The sequence below is a fragment of the Brachyistius frenatus genome, unplaced genomic scaffold (genome assembly GCF_029030835.1).
Source record: "Brachyistius frenatus isolate BFR_SWC_R1_liver_20210118 unplaced genomic scaffold, ASM2903083v1 Contig_241, whole genome shotgun sequence".
NCBI lineage: Eukaryota > Metazoa > Chordata > Actinopteri > Embiotocidae > Brachyistius > Brachyistius frenatus.
Window position 1 is genome coordinate 275,615 of NW_027210840.1, and position 27,697 is coordinate 303,311.

The 27,697-nt window shown below is 46.1% G+C and overlaps 1 protein-coding gene across 1 annotated transcript; it reads left to right on the forward strand.

Moving 5' to 3' along the window:
• The first annotated feature begins 6,554 nt into the window (after positions 1-6,554).
• LOC138633923 (aryl hydrocarbon receptor-like) lies at positions 6,555-27,697 on the forward strand. Its single transcript, XM_069720457.1, has 11 exons — positions 6,555-6,985; positions 10,965-11,155; positions 19,305-19,408; positions 21,393-21,482; positions 22,299-22,508; positions 23,156-23,341; positions 23,485-23,687; positions 23,786-23,895; positions 24,722-24,863; positions 24,957-26,496; positions 26,701-27,697. The coding sequence occupies exons 1-11, from the start codon at positions 6,927-6,929 to the stop codon at positions 26,779-26,781; spliced, it is 2,916 nt and encodes a 971-aa protein (XP_069576558.1). The 5' UTR covers positions 6,555-6,926; the 3' UTR covers positions 26,782-27,697.

Consider the following 27,697-nt stretch of genomic DNA (forward strand, 5'->3'; position numbering starts at 1 on the left):
ACAATAAATCCACTCCTGCTGTGTGCCTCTGCCTTTTCGACAGCAGATGGCAGCATTAAATAAACCAGCCACCAATACACCAATGACATCAGCAAATGAGAAAAATCTGAAAATGTTTTTTGTTTTTTGTTTGCAATCTGGCATCTGCATTGATAAAGGAGTCGAGAACACAAATGTGGAAGCTAAAACCTCTCCCACTGCTGGCCTGCAGACAAAATGATGATCAAACCTTCTGTTCAGAGCTTCTTGCACGTTTTTTTTTACTCCCAACAGCTACAAACTCACGTCACTCCCACCTGAATATCTCCACACTTTCAGATTAAAAACCAGCAGCCTGGCCGAGTGGGCTGTTTCCTCTGTCGCCCTGGAAACCACCAGCGTAAACACGTCTGACCTCGAGCTGCACCTGAAGTGTGTTTCAGACCCAACTAATCCGTCTAACTCACTATAAAACGCTGCAGGGCTCCACCGACCGCCGTCCCTGTGTCTAATTCACAGAGTGTCTCCTCCATACCTGCATGCGGAGCTGTGATCGCATCATTTGTAGCTCCTGATGCTGCTTTTTATTTTTTTTACACTGGTTTTCTTAATCTATTTGAGCCAAAACACATTTTAGTTAACCAGTTTGTTAACTCCACAAGTGCTGCGCTGTTTTGTTGACATTTTCCAGCCGAGAAGACTAAAAGTTAAATTAGCAACAGCTCAACAATAGGAGGTCAAAAAGAACAACCTCAGGCTTTCTTCCAGGGTTGTGGGTTTGTCTGTGATATTGTTGTCGGAGGTTTCTTCCCGTTAAAAAGCGCCCCGAGATGACTATAATTTGTTTGCGCCGTATAAATAAGAGATGAATTGAATTGTCAGGATCGATGTCGCTTCAAAATGATGGTCTGACGAGCTGATTGATATATTTTTCTGTGTTTTCATACAAAAAAATTCCACTATTAACTGTAACAGACCGTGCAGCAATTTGAAAAAAGCTGCAGCTTTAAAAAAAATAAAAACCACTGCAATTAGATGAGCACACACACACTTACAGGAAGCAGAGTAATTAGTGAACAGTAAAACAACAATAGTGCACATTGAGATCTCATGGCTGCAGCTCTGTGAGGCCAGCTGAAGGGGTTTGGTGGATCGGTCGGTGCCAGATTTCCTCTGGTTTTACAGCAGGTTTTATTTCCCTCCTGTGCAGCTCCAGCAGGGAGGAGGTCAGCACCGCTGTTTATCATTAACACGACTCAGCAGCACAGCAACCGAACCGGCCGCTTGCGCTCTCCGCTCGGCTCGGCAGAATAAACCTGCAGGTCAGAGTTCAAACTGGACATGTTTCACCTCCTTCTGCTTCAGTGACAGCAGCCTGTTCACACCTGATGACCCAGATTATCACAGAGATTCTCCTCATGTCAGCGTTTGTCTTCCTCGGTCTTCATCATACATGTGCAGTGGGATTGAGGTCAGGTGACCGAGGAAGTGCCTGAGGTCTTCTCTGGTCCTCTTAGCAGAGTCTCTGGAGGACGGAGCAGGTCTGTGGAGGACGGAGCAGGTCTCTGGAGGACTGGGGAGGTCTCCGCTCTACTTTCTCATGTCTGGCTTCCCGCCAGCTGCACAGTGGCATCACAGCAGTATCTCCCACAGTGAGCTAATAAGATCCCGCCACAGCTCTGCGACCACACAAGCGGCAATGAACAGAAATGTGCCTTTAAACGACCTGCTGTTGGTTTTTAATGGAGCTGCGGTCGAGGGTGTAATGGAGCTCAGTTACACCTCGCTGTGTTAAGAACTGCTCTAGTGTCCTTCACACGCAACGTTTCCCTTCCCAGAGGGCAGCGGGGCAGCGTCCCGTCAGGCCGGTTTAAAATAGGACCAACAGAATATCTGAGCCCGTTCACCCCTCACAGTAACATCCGTCCTGGCCGACCCGCTCACGTGGTCAGCTGGAAGTCCAGGTGTGGACACATCCAGGAGGGGTTGAGATCAGATCTGATCACACCACATTCAGAGGTGATCTGGGACCTTGTTCTTTCATCAGTGTGAACCTGAATGTGTCCTAGAACTCACTGAAGGATCACCTGCTCATCTGACGTCCTCTGAATAATCAACGGAAATAATCTCCAATAGAGAAGCTGGTCTGTTATGATGGAGGCGAGCGCAGCTGAACTGTACAGAAAGAAGTGTAGTCTTAAAACCAACTCGGAAAGACCAACTCTAAAACCAGTTCAAAACCAGTCTTCAATCGATTCCAAAACCAATTTGAAAACCTGTATTAAAAAAAAGAAAAACTGAAGAGCTCCACTTCCTCTCACAGTTCACTAATCCACCGCAGCGCAGAACCCGACCCTCTTGAACCTGCTGTAATAATTCAATAATCTGAGTCTGAACTGGCATGATCGGGTCGAGTCTGACGGTTCAGGTTGGAAATTACAAACTCGAGTGTTCAGACTTTCACTAACAAAAGTTATCCTCTCTATATAAAAAAATAACTTCGGAAGTCATAAAACGGAAAATATTTGTTGTATGTTTTATCTGTCATAAATCTAAATATGTCCCACACATCCCTGCAAGCATTCCCTCTTCACTGCTCCAACATTTAACCGTGATTCTCCTCGAATGATGAAATAACAACAGTAAAAAGCTGTAATAAGTCTGAGGAGGCTCTGCTGTGGGCGGAGGACAATAAAAGCCAGAGAGGTGGCCGGCCTCCTTAAACAAAACCTGCTGCCGGCCTGAATTGAACTCTGAAGCTGGTGTGAAGTAAAAAGGCTGGGCCCGGTGTTGACGGGCTGCACCGGTGGCTGTCACACAGGAATGCACCGGGGCCAAATAAACCAGCTCGCACAGCACGTTCAACCCATGGGAACAGTCGCTCAGCGCTCAGCGGTGACCGCACGAGAAAATGCTGCAGCACAGGAGCACTTTTTTTTTTTTTTTTTTTAACATTTTTCCTCGTCAGCTTTTTTTGTTCCCGTGGAGGTCTCCGTCACCTCCCAGCCCTCAGGTGAGCGTGAGACCAGCGGCTCGAAGGGGACGACTGACGGTGCTTTAAAATTCAGGCTTTCTGAAACAATTGTTGAAAAAATAAATTTCAGATTCGCTGCGATCTTGTCAGATATTTTCTGAAAAAACTTGGCCGAAATACAATAAAAAACAACAACAACAACAACAACAACAACACTCAAAAGCAGTGAAATTATATGTCACCGCAGCTCATTAATTTTACTTGACAAGAAATCTGCTGGTTCAAATCGAGCAATAAATTAACTTTGAGAGATGTTTTAAAGGTAGAAAATGCTGTTTTTACATGAAATGACTGGAGGTCACACTTTCAGCACATTAATCAGGTGATATACACTGAATTTTAGCAAATAATTCATTCTTGATTTTAGCATACTAAAAAAAAATAGGGGGATTGAGGAGCGACATGGCTAAAATTTTCATCCACTACAGGAAAACATGCAACTTTAACCCCGAGACAGCGCCGAGCGTAGCTGTCTCACGTTTTGCTGTGGTGGACAGGCGTGTCTATTTCACGCTTTGCCGTGATACCGGGTTACTTCTGCAGCCTTGAAGTAGATGTTAACTGTATCCGGTTAAGAATAACTAAAAAAAAGACAAAGATGCTTCTTGGGAAAAAGTTAAATTTACTTAAGAGTTAAGTTAAGTTAAGTTAAGAGAACTTTATTGTCATATGCACAGTATAAAAAAAAAAGAACTTAAAGAAATATCAAAGAATAAAAATAGAAATAGTTAAATGCAATACAAACATAAGAAATACAACAAAACAATGTACAGTGTTGCGCAAGAAGCAGTCGAGAGCAGCAATCTGGTGAGCATTATCGCACATAACAGCGTTACTGACAAGTACCAGTGAAGAAGAAGCACCAGATGATCCATTGCTACATAAAAAACAAAAACAAGACCGACTCCATTTCAAATCTGAATAGAAGATGGTTTTACTGGGTTGGATCCACAGTTTTACGTCTAAATTCATCTTTTCAGACTTTTCAAACACCACAATAAAATAATGTAGCACTGGTCACTTTTCATTCAGTGTCCAAGCTGTATTTATTTATTTTAATTTGTATTTGATTTGTTTTTGTGTATGTAGTCTGTGTGTGTGTGTGTGTGTGTGTGTGTGTGTGTGTGTGTGTGTGTGTGTGTGTGTGTGTGTGTGTGTGTGTGTGTGTGTGTGTGTGTGTGTGTGTGTATTTATTCATTGCTCTCATTTTTTTTTCTAAAATACAAATTTTTGATCTATCTTATTTCCTATATCTCATACGTATTTCTAAAATGTTTTCATGTTGTGTGCATCATTTTGTCTTTTTCTATGCTGCTGTGACGACTAAATTTCCCCACTGTGGGATTAATAGTCCAATCTAATCTAATCTAATCTCCTGCACAAACCTGTCTAGATATGACTGTCCTCTAAAGACTCAGTTGCTATGAATTATGGGTAAAGTTAGGGATTTAAAAAAAAAAAAAAATTTACAACGTTGATACAAAAACTGCTGATATTCTTAATGCCGTCTCAATCTAAAGGCTCGATGAGCACCTGAGATCGATATCCGGGTGGATCGATGGGTTTTCGTGGCAAACATCTAAAGGGACCCGAACGACTCTTCCAACACGTCCACTCCGTCTTTTAATAACGGGACCGTGACCCCGAACGTGTCGGGTTGTCGATCCCCGCGGCCCGAAGGCGAAGGATATCCTCTCTTGAGACGTGACGGCGCTTCCATGTCAGAGCCTCCACCTCAGTCATCCAGCTGCCAAACATACACCTACAATCAGGCCTCACGGAAATATTAAAAAGTCGGCTCTCCTCTTCTGGTGGAGTTCGATGCAAACAAAAAAAGTGTGTCAGTGAAAACGCTCAGACATATCTATACAAAAAAAATTACAAATACCCTGACCTCGCCTTTGTGCATCCTATAATACATGTGAAGTGTGTGTGTTGGATCCTCTGCATGCCATCCCGTCATTCATCGCAAGAAAAGCTGCTTTCTTTGTGCCAGACAAGAGTTGACGCGGGGGAACATTGAATGTGGCAGCCGGCGGGTTACGAGGAAGTAAACATGTGCCAAAACACTTGCTGTTTACAGAGGAGAGCTCCGGGGGTGTGGAAGGTTGCCATGGGAACCGCTGTTACGATCTAAAACAAACATCCAACTCCAAACGCGTGGCCGCGTTTCGCAGGAAAAACTGTGAATTGCGTTAACAGATGGGCGACGGGGCCGATGACGTTTCAAGATCCTTTCGCGGCGCGCGTTCTCATTTACGACTGTTTTGCGTTGAGAACGTTGCCGCTCACGTACTCGCCTCTTTGCGTTATATGGAGGACTCCACTAGAGGGCGCACCAGAGAAACAAGGATATCATTAGAACAAACGGTAAACCTGGAACGTGTTCAAGACTGACAGCCCCAAATGGGTTTCCTGTCATAAACGGATCGTATTCGGAAGTTTTTCGAAAATCTGGACAGTAAAATAAAAAAATTAAAAAAAAAAAAAACACAAATTGGATTCGGAAGTAGTTTGAGATGTGATTTCAGTCAGATTTCTACGGATGAATCTCAGTCCGGACGCTCTGCTGGCTCAGATCGGATTTCTTGCGTCACTCGGGACTGGCAGAGCTAACGTACGTGGACGTCGTTACCGCAGCAACCCATGCAGACAGGTCGGGGACGTCTCGACCCCAGACTGTTTATAAAAGTGTTCGTAGCTTCCAGGTCTGAAAAAAATTAGGCCGACGCGGAAGTGTCTTAAGCTGCAATACCACCGAGTGCCACTAGAGGTCGGCTCGCGACCAGCTCCGATGAAAATATCTTTTTTTTTACTTCCACACTAAGTACCTTTACTTTAACACCAGTTTGACGTACTTGTGCTTTACTTGACTGCATGTGGATGGCAATGCTCACTCCATTTCAGAAAATGTGGATTCATTTATATTTCTTAAATGTTTTTGTTCCTCTATTATTCTACTTCTGTATCTTCTATTCTTTCTATTTCATATGTTCATATGCGTTTTTGTTTTTTTTGCTGGCTGCCTATTTGCAAGTTCCTCTCATCTTTTCAGCTTTTAAAAAAATAATTGCCGTGATAGATGGATAGAAAGTTTATTCATCCCCTAGGGGGAACTTCATGATTAACATGTATGAACCTAGCTTTTAAAAAAACGGACGATTAAATAAACAACCAACTAAAAGCCGAAGTCAGTGATAACAGTGGGTAAAAAAAAAAAAAAAAAAAAATTAAGGTTATAAAGCACCATGTAATCAGATCTGTACATGTAAGTGGATAATACTATTGAATGGAAGTTATCTTTGAATAATACGCCCTTGCTTTGGGCAGAAAATCCTCAGCCAAATTCAATTTCACTGTCTCAAAAAGCATATTTATGGTAAGTTTAGCAGCAGCGGCAGCCATAAAGAGTCAGTCCACCTTAACAAACAAAAAAAGAAAAAGAAAAAGAAAAAGAAAGCAGCTCTAAGTCGCACACATTTCCTGAAAACACCCCGCGCGACTCACTCCGGAGAGAAAACTCGCGAGGAAGGAGAGGGAGAGGGCGGCGTTGTTTATCCGGAGAAGGAGGAGCCTGACGCGGCGCTCCGCTCTCCCTCCTTCCCCCCCCTTTCACCGAGCTCCTGCTGCGGGGCTCTCCACCTCCACCTGGCCGTCTACGGGAGCTGTCAACGCGGTTGCCCCCACCGAGGACGACCCCCACCCACCACCACCACCCTCCCCTCCGGCTGGCTGCTTTCGTAAACTGCCATGACACTTTGTGATAACTGGCTGAAGAAGGAGAAACGGCGGGTTTATCGACCGTGACCGTGGCGGAAGGAGGCAGCGTCCGTAGCGGCGGAGCGAACCGAGTCAGAAACGGCCGCAGCTGGGAGAACAGAGCGGACGGAGAAGGAAGAGCACAGTGACAACCATGTTGGGCAACCCGGGGACGTACGCGAACAAGAAGAGGAAGAAGCCCGCCCTGAAACAGTAAGAGCTCGATGTCACACTCACTCACACGGTCCTGGACCGGATTTACACAGACAAACATATTTCAGTTGGAAGGTGCAGCTGCGGCGGGCAAGACGTGTTTGGGAGTTTTAAAGGTTGACGTTGGAAAAAGTAACGAAAACTTTTAAAGTTAGCGAAATAAAATTTTAAAAAACAACAAAAAACAAACATGGCCGTTAGATTTGTTCTTTTTTTTAAACTGCTTTCTTTTACGAGTTTAGTACATTTGATGAGCTTCATTATCGATTAGTTGTGGCACTAAAATAGTGCCAAGTTAAGGTGGACTAAGTTAGCAGTGTGTGTGTGTGTGTGTGTGAGAGGACAGCTGAAGTTCGCTCGTGTGTCTTTTGTTTGCGTTTTTTATTTATTTTTTATTTATTGTTTTCTGGACCACCTTAAGAATGCGGCGAACTTCGATCTGGCAATGTACATCTTGCCCTCGCGCATTAATCACAATCAAAGTTGGAGAGTCGGCTGCTCGCTCTCACGCGATGCTCCGCGGAGGGAAGGGAAGGAAGGGAGGGCTCGCGGGCTCCGAGTATGTTGTTGTAATCTGATACGGCCTCGCGCTGCCTCGCTCTGGGATCACCGCTGTGTGTGTGTGTGTGTGTGTGTGCGCGCGCGCAGCTCCTTTTCTTTCCCCCCCCCCACTATTGTTGTGTCTTTTTTCATCTTTTTAAACTCTGTCACACAGCTCACCACGACGTCACCACGGAGAATACAATTACATTTACTGGAAGAACATTTCAAATACTTTTTTATTTTATTGGATTATTTCAAATTTATGGGACTTTACATGCCAACTCCTCTACATTGAAGAGGGAAATACTGCCCCTTTTTTTTTTTTTTTTTTTTTTTTTTTTTTTACTGCACATCATGTGTTTAAAAACCAGTGGTTGGAAGAAGCATTCACATCTTTTACCTTAGTGAAATGACTAATACTCCACTACAAATTAAAGTCATACATTCAAAGCCTCATTTAAGTAACATCAGTAAAATTTACTTTTAAAATTGAAGTAAAAATACACATGTGCAGAAAATGCTCTGCATACGATTACATATGATGTTCGTGCATTTGTATCACTGCTAATTTGAACTGCTTTACATCCTGTTTGCTCGTGTAATCCGCAGAAATGCACCAGATGTAGTAAAATCACATGTGCGTGGCACCGCTGTGATAATCCATGGAGCTTCACAAAGTCAACACACTCGGAAAAACAGTCGTGTTTTCAGCTTCGGGAATTTCATTGGGTCTGAAAAAAACGTAATCTTAAAAGCAACTGAAGCCTTCAGACTAATGGAGTGGAGTCAAACGTACAAATACTTGCCTTTAAGATTTTAGCGGAGTGGAAGTGTGAAGTAGCATGAAATGGAAATACTCAAGTAAAGTGCAAATACCTCAAATTTGCATTTAAGTAAATATACAGTAACTTGACTGATTTACATGCACTTATTAAGTAAAATGCTTCATCATAAGCTTTCACAAACCACATGTACTTCTGAAGGGTGAATATGTTCCCGGGGCGGATATTGTTTGCACAGTAACTTAAAGAGACTGTGATAAACCCATGCTAATAAGATGTGGCCGAACTTTCACCCTTTCTTTTATTTTTATAAAGAGGAGCGCTCGTAAACACCACTCTCTTTTTATATATATATATATACTTGTAAAACACAGCCACTGAAATACAGCTAAATTATGTGTTATTAAATTACATTACCAATCAACAATCGAATAACCAATACCGTTTGTTTTATTGAGTGGAAATATTTAAGTAAATTATGCAGAAAAGAACATTTTCCTTTTCCACAGCAAACTTTAACATCACCGCTGATAATGAGGGTCAAAGTACAGTTACCTTCGTACTTTTTCATATCTTCTTTATTTATTTACCAGCTGTAGTTACGTAAGCTGGGTTTCCATCCCAAGTGTCGTCGAGCACTTGAACACAGGTTTTAGCAGTGCAAATTGGTGGAGACCAAAACCGAGCTCAAAGAAAAAGGAGAGTGAATATTGGACATTTGTTCAGGTGACTTAAAAGTCGCGCTCTGAAGCTTCAGCCGCAGCGTGGAGTCACGCCTGTGAATTAAAGACGCTCCGTTACAACGCAAAGCACAAGACCGACTCCTCCTACGAATTATGAGCTGACTGACATAATACGGAGATTAACGGCGGACAAGCAAAGGTTTGTTTTCACGGGTGACTTCTGTAAACACGCAGCGTCGCAGTGTTTCTCTGCGATTTTTCAGTGCATCTGTGCAGACAGTGTGTATCTTGTCTGCTCGGCCGGTCCCAGTGTTAATCCCAAAATAAAGAGGCGTTCTGTGTTTCTGGACATGTGGGCCTGTGAAAGGAGGGCTGAGGTTTCCTGGACGGCCAGCTGCACAAAGACTCCATAGTGCCCGGCCGTAAAACGCTGCGGTCGCTGCACAGGGGCGCTCCACGGCAGATCTGACCCGTCCAAATTCTTTGTTTTATTACCCGGACGCTCACACTGACCACGCATCCTATTATATTATTAACAAAAAAATGCCAATTTAATGCTTCTTTTTTTTTAATTTCAAAAGGGAACAAGTCTTCCAGTCTTCCAGCAGCCGTTTTCACTCAGTTTGTCGTTTTGTTCTCGTTCATTTAAATGTTAAGCATGTCAGAAATGCACAGCTTCAGTCTGGTGACTGTCATTTCATCATCACCGGGATTTATGCGCTGCTTTTTTTGCAAAATTGACCTCATGCAAAGTGCAGTGCTGTAGCCCGGCTGCCTTTTCTCTTCGCTGTGATTACGGTCTGGGAACTCGGCCTCGTATTCAGCCAATCGGAGACCAGCGTCGGTGGTTAGCATTTATCAACCAATAAACAGTCAGCGCCTCGCGTTCATTGAGAAATACGCTGTACTCGGGGAAATAACACTTTGAATGCCGGCTTTTGCCTCGGGACAGTGATCCTGCAGCACATTACTGAGAAGCTGCAGGTGAAGAATCCGAAGCGGCCGTGGCATCAGTTGACCTGCGTTCTCCAGCTGGAAGCATGTGATTTAATGAGTATCAGGCCAAAACCGATGCAGCTCACTGATTGGTTCCTCTCCCTAAATATTTACAGAGAGGACTCTTGTTTCGCAGCCTCGTGTCTGACAGCTGACAGCAACCATTTATTACTGTCACATTGTGGTCACTAACAAATCACGAATGTGAAGGGTTATGATTTAAAACCACATTTATCTCTGGACTGTCATAATTATAGTTTTCTAGGGTTATCTCACACACTTTCTCTCTGCTCGTTCTCTGTTAGTTTTCCAATGAGCGTCCGTGTGTTTCACGGTTTTTGCTTTGCTTAAGGTCAAAAAGTCGGTCCCTGCTTTTCTCTGTGGGCGTGTTATTGTGCGAGTAACGACGTGGATCTCCAGTGAAAGTGGACCAGAGCAAATAAAACGGTTTAAAAAAACCGCTTTTCATTTTTGACTCGGCACAGGAGAGGAATGACCGTCTGAAGATGGTTCGTCAGAGAAGGAGGCACCTCTCTGCACGGTTGTCATGTTCTATTCAACCAGCAGTGATGTCACCCGTCGGTTTCGCGGAAGTCCGTTATTGAAAGCTCCAGTTCGGGATTTTGTCCTTCACCGTCTTGCGAGTTTTCGGAGCGGTTTGGAGCAGGAAGTGACCCGTATTTGGGCGAGCGGAGAGATCGCCGATGCGCCCGGTCCACTGCTCACAAAAAACAAAAAAAACAAAAACGTATGTAACTCGGGAATCGGTGGTGATCAAGCGACAAAATCTGTACCAGTTACTCATCAGGGTTGTATCTTTCGGTGCCGTGCTCTTGACTCGCCTCAACTCCAGCAGGTACAAAGCTGGGTCGGTCTGAGGACGCCCCGGCATCCTCACTCAACTTATCCAACACTTAACCAGATGTTATTGTTGTTGTGTTTTTATTTTTTTTTTTTTTTTTTTTTACTCCTCAGAAAGAAGATCTCTGAAGGCAATGAGGTCGTTAAGTCCAACCCTTCGAAGCGCCACCGGGATCGGCTGAACGGGGAGCTGGACAGGCTCATGGACCTCCTGCCCTTCCCCGAGGACGTCCGCTCCCGTCTGGACAAACTGTCGGTCCTGCGCCTCAGCGTGGGATACCTGAGGGTCAAGAGCTACTTCAAAGGTGAGACAATAAGCCCCGCCCGTCACTCTGATCTCCCCATCTGTACTTCACACCGCACTGTAGTCTCAGCTTCTTAAAGTTCTCACCTCTTGTTTGGCAGCAGATTATCTTACAGCGTTTTTTTTTTTCTCTCTTTAATGCGTGCACATGCATGCAGGTAACACGACACGTCAGTGATGTCACACTCTTCTGCAGCGAGAGCTCAGGGAAAGAAGCGTGCTGGTAAACATGGACGTAAACAACGCAGGGAGGAAGTTTACTGAACCTTCAAGGAGACTTTTTTTTTTTTTCCGCAGGTTGTACTGTAAATACAACTTGTGTTTGTTTACAGGAGAAAAGGGCCGGCACTGTACGGATCAGAACCCGGGGAGGGGGGGAGGGTGTGGGAGTTAGAGGGAGGATGAACGGATGTGGAAGACAAAAAGAAAAGGGAAAAGTAAGGCAGCGCCGGGGCTGAAACTGAAGGCGTGAACTCGTACCTGCAGTGCACGTAAAAGGAATGACAAGCACGCAGGCATGTCTTTTAGGAAGCAACATATCCTCGACACTCGTAACCTCACTCCACTTTCTCTGTCTCTCTCTTTCTCTGTGTGTGTGTGTGTGTGAGCGATGCCATCAGCAGCCTCGCAGATGTCTGCGCCGGCTGCTAAGGTTGGCCGTGAGCTGATTAAAATGTGCAGCTGAAAACCTGATGAATCAGGTGTGAGTCGCAGGTGTAACATCTCCAGCATTTCCTGTGAGTCAAACAGACGTGTCTGAGCGGACGGGCGGCCGAAAGAATCGCCTCTGAGAGTTATAAAGTGTGTCTCGATTCCTGCCGCTAAACCGTCTCATTTCCAAATGCTGCCACATTTCAGCTGCATCAAAACAAGCGCTCCTCCTCCTCCTCTTCTTCTTCTTCTTCTTCTTCTTCTTCTTCTTCTTCTTCTTCTTCTTCTTCTTCTTCTTCTAATTCTTCTTCTTCTTCTGTTGCCTCGACCAATCAGAAGGCAGCATTCTAAAACTCCTCGTTCGGAGGTCGTGTTTTTACAAAAGAAGACCAGAGACTGAACTGGGCTGTTTTTCTCTTCAGTGTCAGATTCATTTCAAACGGGAGCGTTTCCCTCTCTGATGCCCACAGCTGACGTGCCGACATCGCGCCCGCCCGCTGAGAACGTCATGCAGCTGATCTGAAGTGTCCTTACTGAGTGATCAGGGCTGCACGAACTGATCGGAGCTGATGTTACTTCAGCTCAGGTCTTTATAAACATTCACAGGTCGAGGTTGATGGTCGGGACTGACTCGCTTGCTGGAGCCTCCGGTGGACATTCGATGAACTCCTGTTTGTGTCTGCATTTTTTTTTTTTTTTATTCATTTTTTTGCCAACTGTGTTAGTTTAGACGCACGAGACATTTTACACACATCTCTGTCATAAAACAGTTTTTTGGAGGCTGCCGTGTAACTCGAATCTGAACTGGAGGCTTCATAACGTTCGCAAACCTGACGGGGGACGTCACATGTTGCAGCCCTCCTGGTGTTGTGCAAGCAGCCAGTTCACCGAGTTTAAGTGAGAGGAAAACTTCAAACAGACAAGAGTTCACGAGAGTTCAGAGTCCACCACTGCTGCAGAATGTCCTTATCGTCCCATCAGCCTCCACCCTCCCACCCCCACCCCCCCGTCTGCAGCGTGAACACTATGAATGGACCTGCAGTTGGAGGAGTCGCTGCATTCCAGCGCCGCCTCGTCATCTCGCACCCTTCAGCCTGCTTTTCCGTCTGTCGTTGCACCATCGTGCCCTCGTATCTGATAGCGGCGTCCGTAAACTGCATTTCCAGCTTAATTACCTCCAACCTGGGATCAACTTTCTCTTTACAGCACCGCATCTGTTCTTCCGTCGGTGGATCCGTGATGATGAAAGCGGACCAAAACAGCTGTATTAAGTTTTATTAAGTTGTTCTTCTGAAAGGTTTGGTCGGGAGTTTGCAAATGGGTGTTTTATTTTGATAATTGACCGGACCGCAGTGCAACCGGACCGCGTCGGAGACGAAACCGGTGGAAAATAGCCTTTAAACTATTTTCTGATGCCCTAAAAATATATATTTAAAATAATTATAAATAAATTAGTATAATAAGCGTACAGCAATTACGTGGCTTGAATAACGAGTACGAGTCGACCTGGAGGACTGTTTAGTCTTCAGAGTGTTGTGAAGAAACGAGCACAGACACGGAGGGTCACGTGATCAGGGAACATCAGAGAAATGTTTTTTTTTTTTTTTTTTTAATTCACGGACAATAACAGCCTGAGTCATCGTCAAGTTGCTGCCCAGCTGAAGAGACGTGGCACAGACTCGAGTTCTGTTTGTCTGCAGTCGGGAGAGAAACGGCTTCAAGTGGAGTTTAAAAAAACCTCTGGATTCATTCTGTGCTTCCAACGAAAAACTAGTCTTAACGAAGAAACTAGTCCCGAGAAAGTCTAAAACTAGTCTTAAACCAAGTCCAAAAACTAGTCTTAACCATGTCTAAAACTAGTCTTAACCAAGTCCAAAAACGAATCCTTAAACATCTACGCATAGAAATCCTGTAAAAAGAGACACGTGAACATCGTCAGGTTTACGGGGTGCGACTGAGATCCACGGAGCTGAGAGATGCTGCTGGTGCTGTTGACATATTTCTGCGACGCTGTTAGAAATCTGAGAAATGCGTAGAAACCCTGACGAGGATGCTCTTTTGAAGTCCTTAAAAACTCACCTGTCGCCTCGGCGCCATCACGCAGCGGAGGCCGCGTACCCGTCCTGACAGCAGCTGTCCGTCGGCCTCAGATTCAACGACTCGTCCCGCTGCGTGTCGTGAGAATCCCAGCGACCGCCGGAGGAGACGCATTTAATCATGCCCCCCCCCCAGAAATGATTTGTTTGTTTATTCGCCGAACCAAAATCAGCTGTCGTCCCCGCAGACGACGATGCATCACGAAATTTAATGATGGGGCCGTGAATTGCACCGTCTGGGTTTCGGAAGGAATCTGAAAATGAAAACAGTAAATTGGATTTTAGCGTTTACTGTGACTTGCATATTTTTCCTTTACATTCACCTCCGTCTACCAACAGACACCGACATCCACCTACTTCCTGTCTGATTTGCTGAATTTAGAAGGCAGAGTTGGTGTCTGCGATTCCTTCAGACTGACCCCGCAGTCTGATTACGATCGTTTCGGTGACACGATGTGCCTCACACAGTGACCCGGCTTTTTTCTCCCCGTGCTCGTTCCAACACTGATGACGTGACTTCTCGGCAGATGAAAAAAAAAGAAAACAGGAATAGCTCGGCATATTCATTTCAAATAGGAGGCCTCCAGGCTACCAGCAGGAAAACAGACCCTGTGCCCTGAATAGCTCATAATCACTGTTTATTTTGATCCGGGATCGTCAGAGTCTCATCGTGCCGCGGCTTAGAGGCCTTTTCAAACCTGCACGACGGCCTGGCGTCTTTTTGGGGACAGATAACAAATCCATGCTCCGTGAAAACCGAACAGAGATTCAGGTCAATAAAAAAAGAAAAGGTAAACTAGATTTATCTCCTGCAACAGGCAGCCGTCAGTCTCCCTCCACGTCTGCCCAGACTCATGTCATATATGCAGAGAGGACTTTGAAGCAATTTTTCCAATAAATCTGATTCTGATAGAACACCACAAGATGTTGCCATGACAACAGACGATGCTTCAAATCTGGATTTTGCTGCAAAGAAGCCCCAGGTTCTGAAAAGTTGGACGCTTCACACACACACACACACACACACACACACACACACACACACACACACACACACACACACACACACACACACACACACACGTTCAAACCCGACGCACAGGAAGATCCAAACAATCTGCACATTTTGGATCAGAGTCACACATTCAGGATCTGACCACATGTGGAAGACGGTCTCCTTCTGGGCCCCAGTTATGGTGCTGGGTAAATGGAGTCCAGAGTTTGTCTAAAAGTAGCTCAAAACCGAGGCCAAAACCCGCTTAAGCCAAAACCTCAATCAGTCCTAAACTTGTTGAAAACCACTTCCAAAATAGTCAAAAGCAAGTCCAAATCAAACTAGTCTTAACCAAGTCCCAAAACTAGTCTTAACCAAGTCAGGACTAGTTTTTGGACTTGGTTAAAGACTAGTTTTTGACTTAGTTTTGACTTGTCTTTTGTCTTGGTTTTGGACTGATCAGATCGAGTTATTCGTTTCCTGACTGTCCTTCTGAAAACAATTCCATCGTGAATTCAATTTTATGCCTCAAAAGCGTCACGTTGGGTGGGGTGGGGGTGTGTGGCTGTTTGATTGAAAGGCCTGTGGTCTGTGGTGTGGTCTGTGGTGCAGCCAGGGTTCCGCTATAGGTGGGGGCGGGGTGTAGATCGAGTCAACTCCTCCTCAGATCGTCCAAATATGGTCACTTCTGGCTCCAAAATAACAAAGGTAGCAACGGCCGAAACGCCGAACTCAAAGCTTTATAAGCGTCAGGTTACAGCTATTGGTGTGCTTAAGACTAGTCCAAAAACTAGTCTTAAACCAAGTCCAAAAACTAGTCCTGAGAAAGTCCAAAAACTAGTTTTAAACCATGTCCAAAAACTAGTCTTAACCATGTCTAAAAACTCGTCCTGAGAAAGTCCAAAACCAAGACAAAAACCAAGTCCAAAATCAGTCCTAAACCAAAATCAAATTCACAACTAATGCTAAACTGGTCCAAACCCAGACTACAACTAGAACCTCCTCGTGGCTCCAACTAGTCAGCTGTCTCTCCAGACTCATCATGTATGCAGTGAAACCTATCTGACCACGTCCTACAGTTTACCACACACTTCAGTTTCTTTGGGTTTCTTTTTCCTTCTTTTCGATGACACTGTTGTCTGATGGGTGGGGGCGGGGGGTGGGGCACAACCTGCCGTTTCTATACTCCCCCTCCCCTCCCTTCCCCTCCCATTGGCTGCTCTCTGCGGCAAGCTCCGCCCTTTTCCTGCAACATCTGTGTGAGAACAGAGATCTCTGTTCAGGATCTACTTCAACTAAATGTTTTCAAATCAAGATAATATTCCCCGATGCATTGCTGGCATGCTTTATACTCGCTCAGGATCTGGCAGACCTCCAGCCCCTGACAGCATTTCCTTTTTCTCTCCTCGGTGTGTTTCAGCTCCACATGCTCTCACTTTGATGTTTGAACTTGTTTAGGTTCAGTGTTTGTTCTGTATTAACATATGTCAGTTATTGGTTTAATGCCACTATTCAGCACTTTTTTTCCAGAATTGTCCGACTCTGGCCCCTCGCTGTTTGCACGTAATCACCCCGTGGTGAAAAGACGTTAAATCCCTTGAAAAGCCGCCTCGATCTCTGAGTGACAGACTTGTTTGCCCGGAGCGAGTCGTGCATCAGAGGAATGTTCTGCACCTTCACCAATCCCATAATGGGCCGACACAGGAAGCTGCAGCTTGGTGCTGAAGCTCCTGGTGTCGAGTTACGCGTCAGCCTCAAAAGAGTTTTAGTTTATTCATAAAGTTTTATGACAGAGATGTGTGTAAAATGTCTCGTGCATCTAAACTAACACAGTTGGGAGTGTTGGCATGGTAACCATCCAGGTCAAAAAATGTAATTAAAAAATGCAGACACGAACAGGAGTTCATCGAATGTCCACCAGAGGCTCCACCAGCGAGTCAGTCCCAACCATCAACCAGCGGTGACGTCACCCATGAGTACATATTTGGACGAGCTGGGGGAGGAGCCAGCGGTGGATCTGACCGATCTGATTGGAAACCTGACGATACTACGTCAGGTTTTTCAGATGGACCTCCAGAAAACTAATAAGAAGGAGTGACTTTAGCTAACAACACCGAGATAACTGCTGGAGACATTTTATTGACTTTGTATTTGATGAGAGAAGTTGAATGGGAGTCTATGGAGCCCAGAAGCCTTTTGGAGCCGACCTCTGGTGGCACTCGGTGATACTGCAGCTGAAGACATTTCTGCATCGCTCCAAAATCCAGGAGAGCAAAAAACTGAAGAAGACTGAAAGCTGACGAAGACGTTTCCTCATGTTTTCAGTTTGGTTTTGTTGTTATCGAGTCGATTTCTCCATCGACTTCTTGAAGAAGTTATTCGTTTAGTATTTTTCCGACCAACGAAGCCACAACCCCTCATGCATTTTTCAGCAGTTTGTTTTTGTGCTGTTATTGCAGCTCAAGACACTTTCTGCATCTGGCTACAAACTCTTTTACCAACGGTAAATGGTTTGTCCTACATGTGTCCAGTGTCAGTGAAGGCAGCATTAAGCAGGTTCGCAGTGGAAAAATGTTGCGGAGGGGAGAAACACGATGCACGAGTTCACCGCCGGGCAAGAAAGTTAGAATGAAAACAAACAGAGGCCCACTTACTCACGAGAGAGAGAGAGAAAAAAACCAAAATGAGAGCGGGATGGGGTGGATTAACCAGATGATGTTTGAAGAGTTTATTTTGACTATCGTCTTTCTGTCTGTTTGGTGACGGCACATTTGAAACTCATTTCATGCGTGCAAGTGTATGTGTGTAGCAAGGGGGGGGGGGTAGTAGCGTTGCACGACAGGACAGGTTGGGAGAGGCCGTATCCTGGGATTTTCCTGCAATGGCCGTCCAGATAAGGGAAACACTCTCTCTGGCTTTTGCTTACAAAACTCCCCGCTGGGCAGATGAAGGCGTGCGCGCGTGCGTGCGAGGATATGCATGCTGCCAGATCAGTTTTCCAGCAATGAGAAAACCTGTTTTCTGGCGGAGGCCCAATGACCGGAGCTCAAGTCGAGCCAGATCGCTGGCCTTGAGTTTTTTTTTTTTTTTTTTTCAGCTGCACGTTCACGATCTAACAGCCAGATTATTTTTAGATCCAGAGCAGAGTGTCAAAAAAAGCAGCCTGGGGGAAAGCAACATTTTGCCATTTAGTGTGGATTCACCCTTTAAAGTCTTCGGGTTTATTATAACCAGCTGCTGAACTGTAGAACAGGCTTGAAGCAGAGTTTCCTTGGAAGTTTGTGGAGGAGTTGGGGGGGAGGGATTCTACGTCCCGCACACCGATAGCTGTAACCTGACGCTTGTAAAGCTTCGATTTCGGCGTTACGGCCGCTGCTACCTTTGTTATTTTGGAGCCAGAAGTGACCATACTTGGACGATCTGGTGAGGAGTTGACTCCATCTATGCCCCGCCCCAAACGTGACGCTTTTGAGGCGTAAAATCGAATTCACGATGGAATTGTTTTCAGAAGGACAGTCAGGAAACTAATGACTCTATCTGATTGGAAACCCGATGATACTAAGCCCCGACCCCACCAATAGCTGTAACCTGACTGCACCACAGGCCTGTCAATCAAACAGACAAGCCACCTGTTTTAGAACAGGTCTTTTTGAATCTTATTTTCTAATGAATGAGGGATTATTTTCAGATGGACCTCCAAGAAAACTAATAAGAAGGAGTGACTTTAGCTAACAACACCAAGATAACTCCTGGAGACATTTTATTGACTTTGTATTTGATGAGACAAGCTGAATGGGAGTCTATGGAGCCGGAGGCTTTTTGGAGCCGACCTCTAGTGGCACTCGGTGGTATTGCAGTTTGGGACACTTCTGCATCGGAACTATTTTTCAGAAGCTGCGAACACTTTTATAAACAGTCTGTGGGCAGAACAGACATCGTTAAACACTGGAGTTTCATCGGTCGGCTGATGTTTAGCATTTTGACAATCGATACGATCGATATTTTTTCATATATATATATATTAATCTAGTTCTGCTTGTGCTTCAATAAAAGATTTATTTTCAGAGAAAATCGTTTGTTAAAGCAGCATATCTTTTCCAGGAAAAGTTGATTGTTAACTCGATTGGACCAACTGTTCATTCATTGTTTTCTGATTCTGCTCAGCTAACCCGCGGTGACCTTTGACCTGCAGGACTGACTCTTTTTAATCCGGCTTTTCGTTTGGAGTAACGTTTATGTTTTTTTTTTTTTGTACATCATTTTTGAAGTTATTGTTCTGTTTGTCTTTGGGTGCTCGCTGGTTTTGAAATGAACACTTGTTTTTGTTGGTAAAGTCAGTTTCATGTTGAAAGTTGGTGCTCGGAGGCATTTCCTATCACCTGTTGCTGACTTCTCTTCCTGCTGTGCAGCGACCGCGAAGACGAGCTCCGGCAGCATCCCGATGTTTCCTGGACTGAAGAACGGGAGCAGCCCGGACACGGCGGCCTTCTCTGAGGGGGACCTGCTGCTGCAGGTAGGAGACGGGAAACACATCTGGAGGGTCAGACGTCTCTCATACACTCAGATCTTACTGTGATGAGTCTGTTACTTATTAAAAACAAGGTAAAATGACATTTAAGAAAACAATCGTACCAAACCTCAGAACCTGCAGCGGCATTAACGGCATTTAAAAAGCATCTGAAGCTCTTATTTTGACAGCAGGTGTAGATCAAAAAACAAAATTTAAAAAAGGAAATGTTGTGCGTTGTGATTATTATCGCAGGAAGTCAGCACATATTACTCTTTATCAGGTTCTGCTTCAAAAAACAAAACAAAAGCCGCGTAACTGCTGTCTAAAGAAACAAAGAAAAGTTTTAACCACGTTATCTCAAATGCTGCACGGGTGCACACACACACACACACACACACACACACGTGTTCTGCAGGTCAGACTTCACGACGGGGATTAATGAGCAGAATTAATGGAGAGTTTGTCTAATCAATTTAACAATCAGCTTTTTTGGTAGAACATCACGCTCAAAACAGGAGTTGAAACCATAACTGCAAAAATATTCAAATATGAAGTCAAATATTTCCGTAATGGGCAGCAGGATTATTACCACAAGAAGTCAGCACATATTACTCTTTATCACGGAGTTGGTTAAAAAAACAAAAAAAGTGCAATTTGTTGTTTTTTTTTTGCTCATTCCTGCAGTTTTATTTTTTAAAAACTCAGTTAAAACTCCACAAATTACATACTTTATTTATTTTTTTTTTTTTAAATCTCCCCTGTAATGTCGCATAAAAAACTGAATTAGCTCTAGAGAAATTCAACTGAGAGAGAGTTCGGTTTAAAGCGTTCAAGAGGAACACACACACACACACACACACACACACTGAATTTTGCTGAACAACATCCTTTAGAGATCTGTACTCACACACTTATACTGACTATTTACATTTGAAACAGATGTGCATTTACAGTAGAAATGAAAATCTTTGTGGGAAAATTTGGAATAACAACAAATAAATCTTTTATTGAAGCACCAGCAGAACTGGATGAATTTATATATAAAAAAAAAATATTGATAATCGTCAAAATGCTAAACATCGACCGATGAAACTCCAATGTTTAACCTTAATGTCCGTTCAAACCACAGACTGTTTATAAAAGTGTTCGTAGCTTCTGAAAAAAAAGAGTTACAGCTATCGGTGGGCGGGACGTAGTATCGTCAGGTCTCCAATCAGATCGGTCAGATCCACCGCTGGCTCCTCCCCCAGCTCGTCCGAATATGGTCACTTCCTGCTCCAAAGCGCTCCGAACTAGCAAAGATGGTGACGGACAGAATCTGAACTGGAGGCTTCGTAACGTTCACAAACCAACGATGACATCACTGATGGCCGCTGATTGGTTCTGCCTCTGTTACCGGCAGATCTCAGTGTTGTATATGTACCAAAACAACACAAAACAAGTGTGTACAAATACTAACAACACACACAATGACATGATGTGATTAGAGCCTGCAGTGTTTCTGCAGTGATGATAAAGTACACATGGGATCTTCTCACTGTTTGTTTTCGATGGGAAACGCGTGAAAAATCATCCAGATGTTGAGGCTCTAGGCCACACGCAGGCCTGTTTCAATATTGAAATATATTTATATATATGTAATAAAATACACAAAAGGAAACCACAAACAGGCAAACACAACAAAGTGGAAACTAGAAAAATGCCCCTTCAGACTGAAACGTGCAGCAGCACGAAGCCAGGAGCATGTGAGCGTGAAGACGAAGGCCAGAACACTGAAATTTTGGCGGATCAACGCACAATCCAAAACAAATTAGGGGATTTTTTTTTTCTTTTACTCTGAAAAACCTTCTGAATCTGGACGTTGGACGACCAGGAAGGAGGCTTCAGGGTCGGATCGCTGCCGGGAGAAGAGCCGTGAGCTCTGTGGTGGTTTTGTGTTGTCTGCGTGTGTGTGTCTGTGACGTGCTGTGTCCTCACGTGTGTGCAGGCGCTGAACGGCTTCGTGATGGTGGTCACGTCAGACGGCTCCGTGTTTTATTCCTCTGCTACGATCACGGACTACCTGGGCTTCCATCAGGTGAGCTGCCGGCCGCACAGCGAGCTGTCAAACACCTCGCGCTTATTCATTCACCCCACCTCACCTCACCGCTGTGTGTTGTGTGATGTGTTATATTGTGTTGTGTTGTTACGTTGTCTTGTGTTGTTCTGTTGTCTTGTGTTGTGTTACGTTGTGTGTTGTTACATTGTGTGGTGTTGTGTTACGTTGTTACATTGTGTTGTGTGTTACATTGTGTGGTGTTGTGCTACAGTGTGTTGTGTGGTGTTGTTACGTTGCGTTGTGTTGTTACATTGTGTGGTGTTATGTTGTGTTACATTGCGTTGTGTTACGTTGTGTTGTTACATTGTGTTGTGTTGTGTTACGTTGTGTTGTTACGTTGTGTGGTGTTGTGTTACGTTGTTACATTGTGTTGTGTGTTACATTGTGTGGTGTTGTGCTACAGTGTGTTGTTACATTGTGTGGTGTTATGTTGTGTTACATTGCGTTGTGTTACGTTGTGTTGTTACATTGTGTGGTGTTATGTTGTGTTACATTGCGTTGTGTTATGTTGTGTTGTTACGTTGTGTTGTTACATCGCGTTGTTGCGTTGTTACATTGTGTTGTGTCGTGTTACGTTGTGTGGTGTTGTTATGTTGTTACATTGTGTTGTGTTACATTGCGTTGTGTTGTTACATTGCGTCGTGTTACGTCGTGTTACATTGCATTGTTGCGTTGTTACATTGTGTTATTACGTTGCATTGTTTTGTTGCGTTGCGTTGTGTTGCGTTACGTTGTGTGGTGTTGTGTGACATTGCGCTGCGTTGCGTTACATTGTGTGATGTCCTCTGCCGACAGTCCGACGTGGTTCACCAGAGTGTGTTCGATCTGATCCACACTGACGACCGAGCCACGTTCAGAGAGCAGCTCCACTTCGCCCTGAACCCTCCACCGGCAGCCGGAGACGGTGAGTCCGGGTCACAGACGCCAGCACGACGTGTTGACGCCCACTTTACCCTGCTGCCGAACCTACGGCCGCTAGAGTCCTCAGAGAGAGGAGAGGAGAGGAGATTAATATGATTAAGATGAATGAAATGAGATCGGAGAAGATAACGTAAATAAGATCAATAACATAAGATTAATCAAATAAATAAATTAAGATAAAAAAAAAAGACTTTATTAATCCCGCTGTGAGGAAATTTTGTCATCACAGCAGTTTAGGAATACAGGAAGGAACAATACAAAACGTAAATGTTTTCCTTTTGTTTGGAGACTTACATGTACCTAAATTTTGTTTAATTAAAAATATGCAGTTTCTTTACCTTAATTTTTTTCCATATCTGTGTCAAGAGGTCTTGTTTAAAATATTTTCCATAAGCATTCATTTCTTTCCACTTAAATCAGTGATTTATTCTTTTGTTTTTCAGCCTTTGTTTTTGTTTTGGTGCTAAAATTAAGAATTAATTATTTATTAATATTAAGTGCATTTAATGTATTACTTTGCTGTGTCCACTTATTTCAATACTTATTTTTAGACTGGAAGCTGCTTATTTTAAGATTTCTTGGCTATCAAAGTCATTTCTTTCCTCAAATTCAAGTATTTCGTTTTCTTGTATTTTTGCCGCTCCGCTGGCTTGAAGTCTTTTCTCACCGACAGGATTCAACAGTTCAACAGGTTACATTGAGGACTACGGACAGTTTGACGCGTTCGAATGTTTGATTTTGTGTCCTTTTTCTTGTTTTTTCTCTGCCGTCCTTGTTTCTCCCTCTCAGCGCTGCAGTGTCGCGGCGAGCCGGTGACGTACGATCCCGAGCATCTTCCTCCGGAGAACTCGTCCTTCCTGGAGCGGAGCTTCATGTGTCGCTTCCGCTGCCTGCTGGACAACTCCTCCGGCTTTCTGGTCAGCTTTAAGCCCCCCCCCAAAAAAAAAAAAAACCCAAACAAACAGACGAAATGGGGGATGAATTAATTTTTTTTTGTTTTTTTTTTGTAAATAAAACGTCCTGAACAACGTGTCGTGCGTCTTCGTTTCTCCTGAACCAGGCGCTGAAGTTCCAGGGCCGGCTGAAATACCTCCACGGCCAAAGTCACCTGCGGGACAACGGGACGGTGGGCCTGCCTCAGCTGGCCCTGTTCGCCATCGCCATGCCCGTCCAGCCTCCCTCCATCGTGGAGATCAGAACCAAGATGCTCCTCTTCCAAAGCAAGCACAAGCTGGACTTCACGCCCATGGGCATCGACAGCAGGTGCGGCGAAAGCTCCGGGGTTTAGCCTTCATCTCCGTCCGGGCGGATTTGAGTTTTCCCTGGTCAGGATGAACCGTTTGTTTTGTGTGTGCGTCCAGGGGGAAGATCATCCTGGGCTACTCGGAGACCGAGCTGTGCACCAGAGGCTCCGGATACCAGTTCATCCACGCTGCCGACATGATGTACTGCGCCGACAACCACATACGCAGTAAGTCATCCGCTTTACATTAAATACAGCTTCAGATGGAAAATGTTTCTGTTATTGTTCAGTTATGAAATGGCATCTTTCAGTTCTGAATCCACAAGTGAAGATGGTAGAGGATGTTAGCATTGTGTTTTTGTTGTGGTCGTGTCTTTCTTTTATAAAGAGAGTGTTCCTGAACGCAGCACGGCGATGCACACGGAACAGCAGGAAGCAGCAACCTTTTCATGAGGAAGTATTCAGAGTTCACACGTTAACGTGGCCGCTGGTACGTGGGGAAAAAAAACCTTCAACACGGCCATTTACAGCCAAGTGTTCCTGAGCCCACGCAGTGATTTCCACTATAGAATCACGGCTGGTTTTTTTTTAAAGCGGTCCCATCTGAGGGCCCGAAGATCACCATCATCCAATTTTGCTTTTCAGCCTTGTTCCTTGCATCACATTTCAGGGAAACAGAAAATCTTCAACTCGCTGTGAGCTGGTGTGTTGTCATGTTGGAGAAGCCTGTTGCCATGGCGCCACAGTTCAGATGGTTTGCAGCGAATGTTTTCCATCGGTCGCCTCAGAAGGTTCCAGTAGAACTCGGTGTTGACAGTCTGACAACCAGCTAACCAACAGCTACTTTTTCTAAAAACATTTAGAGTTGAACACCAAAAATCGGATGTTTCTCTGCTCCAGTTTCAGGTCCGCGGTGAAATCACAAATGTTCACGTACTCACAAAGGTTGTTGCTTCCTCCTGCCCCGTGCAACAGTTCCCGCGCAACACGACTACAGTCGTACGAGACGCCTCTGCACCGTTAACTCCTCCCTGTGTTCCTGTCGTCCTCCCAGTGATTAAAACGGGCGAGAGCGGTCTGACTGTGTTCCGGCTGCTGAGCAAGCTGGGCGGCTGGGTGTGGGTGAAGGCCAATGCCAAGCTGATCTACAAAGGAGGACGACCCGACTTCATCATCGTGTACCAGAGAGCTTTAGTGTGAGTGGTCCGATCCCTCCGTCAGACCGCCGGCAGGTGTTTTAATCCGGCTCTGATGTCGGGCGTAACGTGTAACGTCTGTCGTTGCTCCAGGAACACCGAGGGCGAGGAATACCTGCGTCAGCGCCGACTGCAGCTCCCCTTCAACTTCACCACCGGAGAGGCCGTCCTCTACAACACGGGCCCCACCATCGACCTGCCGCAGTTCCACTTCAACAAAACGTTCGGCGGCGGCGACGCCAAGCCGGACCTGGCGCCGGGCTGTCTGCTGGACTGCTTCCTGAGCCAGGACGAAGCGGTCTACACCCAGACGGCGACCCCCCCTCTGCCCGTGGACCAGGTGTTCATGGAAAGCCGCGCCCTGCTCAGCGTCGCCAGCAACGCCTGGCAGGGGAACGAGGCGACGGCCACGACGGCGGAGCCCGTGGTGGTGAAGGAGGAGGCCAAGCGCTCGGTGATGGCGGTGATGGACGGCCTGGAGAAGATGGTCCACCGCGGGGAGTTCGGTGTGGCGCTGCAGGACCTGCAGGTTGGAGAGGCAGAGCTGACGGACTGGGAGAACGCGCTGAAAAGGCTGAGTCAGGACCAGGAGGAGCAGAGCCACGTGCGCTCGGACCTGGACGGCCTCCTCGCCAACGACATCTTCGACTACATCGACAGCGTTCTGTTTAAGGAGGCGGGAGACGACGGTCTGAGAGGCGTCCCTCCCGGCTGCCTCACGCAGGACTTCTCCGAGCTTTGCAAGCCTCCGTTGCCGAGCAACGACCGCTGCTTCTCCCCGACGAACGGCCTCTACGCCCGACCGGTCAACGGAGAGTCGGCCCAGCTGTTCGTCAGCACCCAGAGACTCTCCCACCGAGGCCCGCTGGTACCGGCCGACCTCCACGAAGTCTTCGGCCCGTCTCTGGAGCGGCCGGAGCTCGCCATCCCCGACATCTCTGCCGACCAAGCCCCCTTTCAGTCCTGCGGTCAGGCGAGGCACTACGGCCTCCATCATGGGGTCTCCGGTCCGGACCCTCTTCTGTGGCGTCAGAACGACCTGCAGAACCGCGGGGCGCCGGCCGGGATGGACGTGCTGCCCCCCCTCATCCCCGTCCGCTTCTCCTCTTCCTCCTCCTCTCCCTCCTCCTCTTCTTCCTCCTCCTGCCTGCGGGACGGTCCTCCGCTCGAGGCCCCCCACCGACCCGCCCCCCTCCAGCCGTGGCCTCACGCCGGCATCGTGCACAACGGACACGAGCCGTCGCAAGCGTTCCCGAGCCAGAACTCCCCGAGCCAAACATTCCCGTTCGCTGGCTTCAGGCCAACAAGTGTCACCGGACTGAACCACTCTCAGCAGGGGGGGGGGGCGTGCGGCCAGGCGGCGGTGGCGGCGGCGTCTCTCAGCAGCTGCATATTCGAGCAGTGCTTTTCTTCGGGTCCGGCGCCGGGCCTCGGGGGGGCCGGACCGCCCCCGGACACCAGCCCCCCTCGGGGCTCCTGCTACTTCCAGTGGAGCCGCAGCGAGCCGGCGGCGGGAACGTCGGCCGTCGGCCAGGAGAACGGCAACATCGGCCCCCTGACGGCTCCGCCCACCATGATGTCGTCAGAGCACGCACCCAACCTGCAGCTGTACCTGGACAACAGACAGATGCAGGTAAACAAACAAACAAGCAAAGCAAGACAGCAAACAACAGGTTGAAGGTGTAAAAGCTGCTTCGCAAGGTGAAGAAAACGTATAAGTATGAAGTAAAATACACTTTGAAGTGTTTATCAGTTATCTTCACCCTTATGTTGTCAATAATCATCGTACATTTTGAGTTGTTGGCTTCGCTCGTTGAATCTCGTTTCTTCTGTCCAGCAGAGCGAACGCGTGGCGGCGGGTCGCAGCGGGAAGTTCGTCGCTCCGGCTCAGGACATCTCCGTCTACCTGATGGAGTAGAGCTGCAGCTGCTCCACCTGTCAGGAGGTAGCCCGTACATACAATGTGCCCGTATCAGCGCTTATCGTTTTATATACAACTCCGTACCCTCCGCTCCTCAGCTGCTGCTTTCACTGAAGAGACGATCTGAAAACAATGAAGTATGAAGCCACACGTGCGTTTACCGGGATTGGAGGCGGAGCCTGCAAGGAGGACGGTGGCCCAAAACAGCCAAAGATGTTTTTATCTGTTATCTAAAAGGGAATTATTTCCAACATTTATACGGAAAGACTGATGCTTTTTATTTTAATTGTTTGTTTTTTAAAGCGACTCTTTCTAAAAGAGTTTTGTGCCTTCAATCAATGCGATCACAGACCAGAAACAGAACCGGTGGAACGTTCCCCGATCTCACCATGGTTCTGCTGCATTTACTGCGTCGCTGCAGCTGCAGGTGATGCGATCAACGTTTTAAAGCTCCTCCTGCTCTGCTCATGATGTCATCGTGAATCCCAACAGAACCGGAGAGTCGGATCGAAGCCGAGTCCGCTCTGAACGGGGCGACAAACGGATCGCGTTCATGAGGAGAGAGTCTGAGAGCACTTTGAGCTTTATTTAATTTTCAGCACCTTCAGTACAAACATGCAGCCGAGAGTCCCGGCGAAGCGTGTGATACCCCTCTTAGTCCACTAGAGGGCAGCGTGACGGAGTTAGAGCTGAAGTTGGTGGTGTGTGGGTCCGGTTTGAGTCCCGAGAGGTGTGAAAAGGTTTCGTTTCTTTACGCCGACGCGCCGCCCTCTGGTGGACCAACTGCTGTATGACACGCTCGGTTGGGGGTAATAAGACTTTCAGAAAAATTACAATTTAAATGTTAAACGAAAAAAATTTGGTAAAATAACCAAAAAACAAATGGATTTAAAAAAAAAAAATATTAACAAAA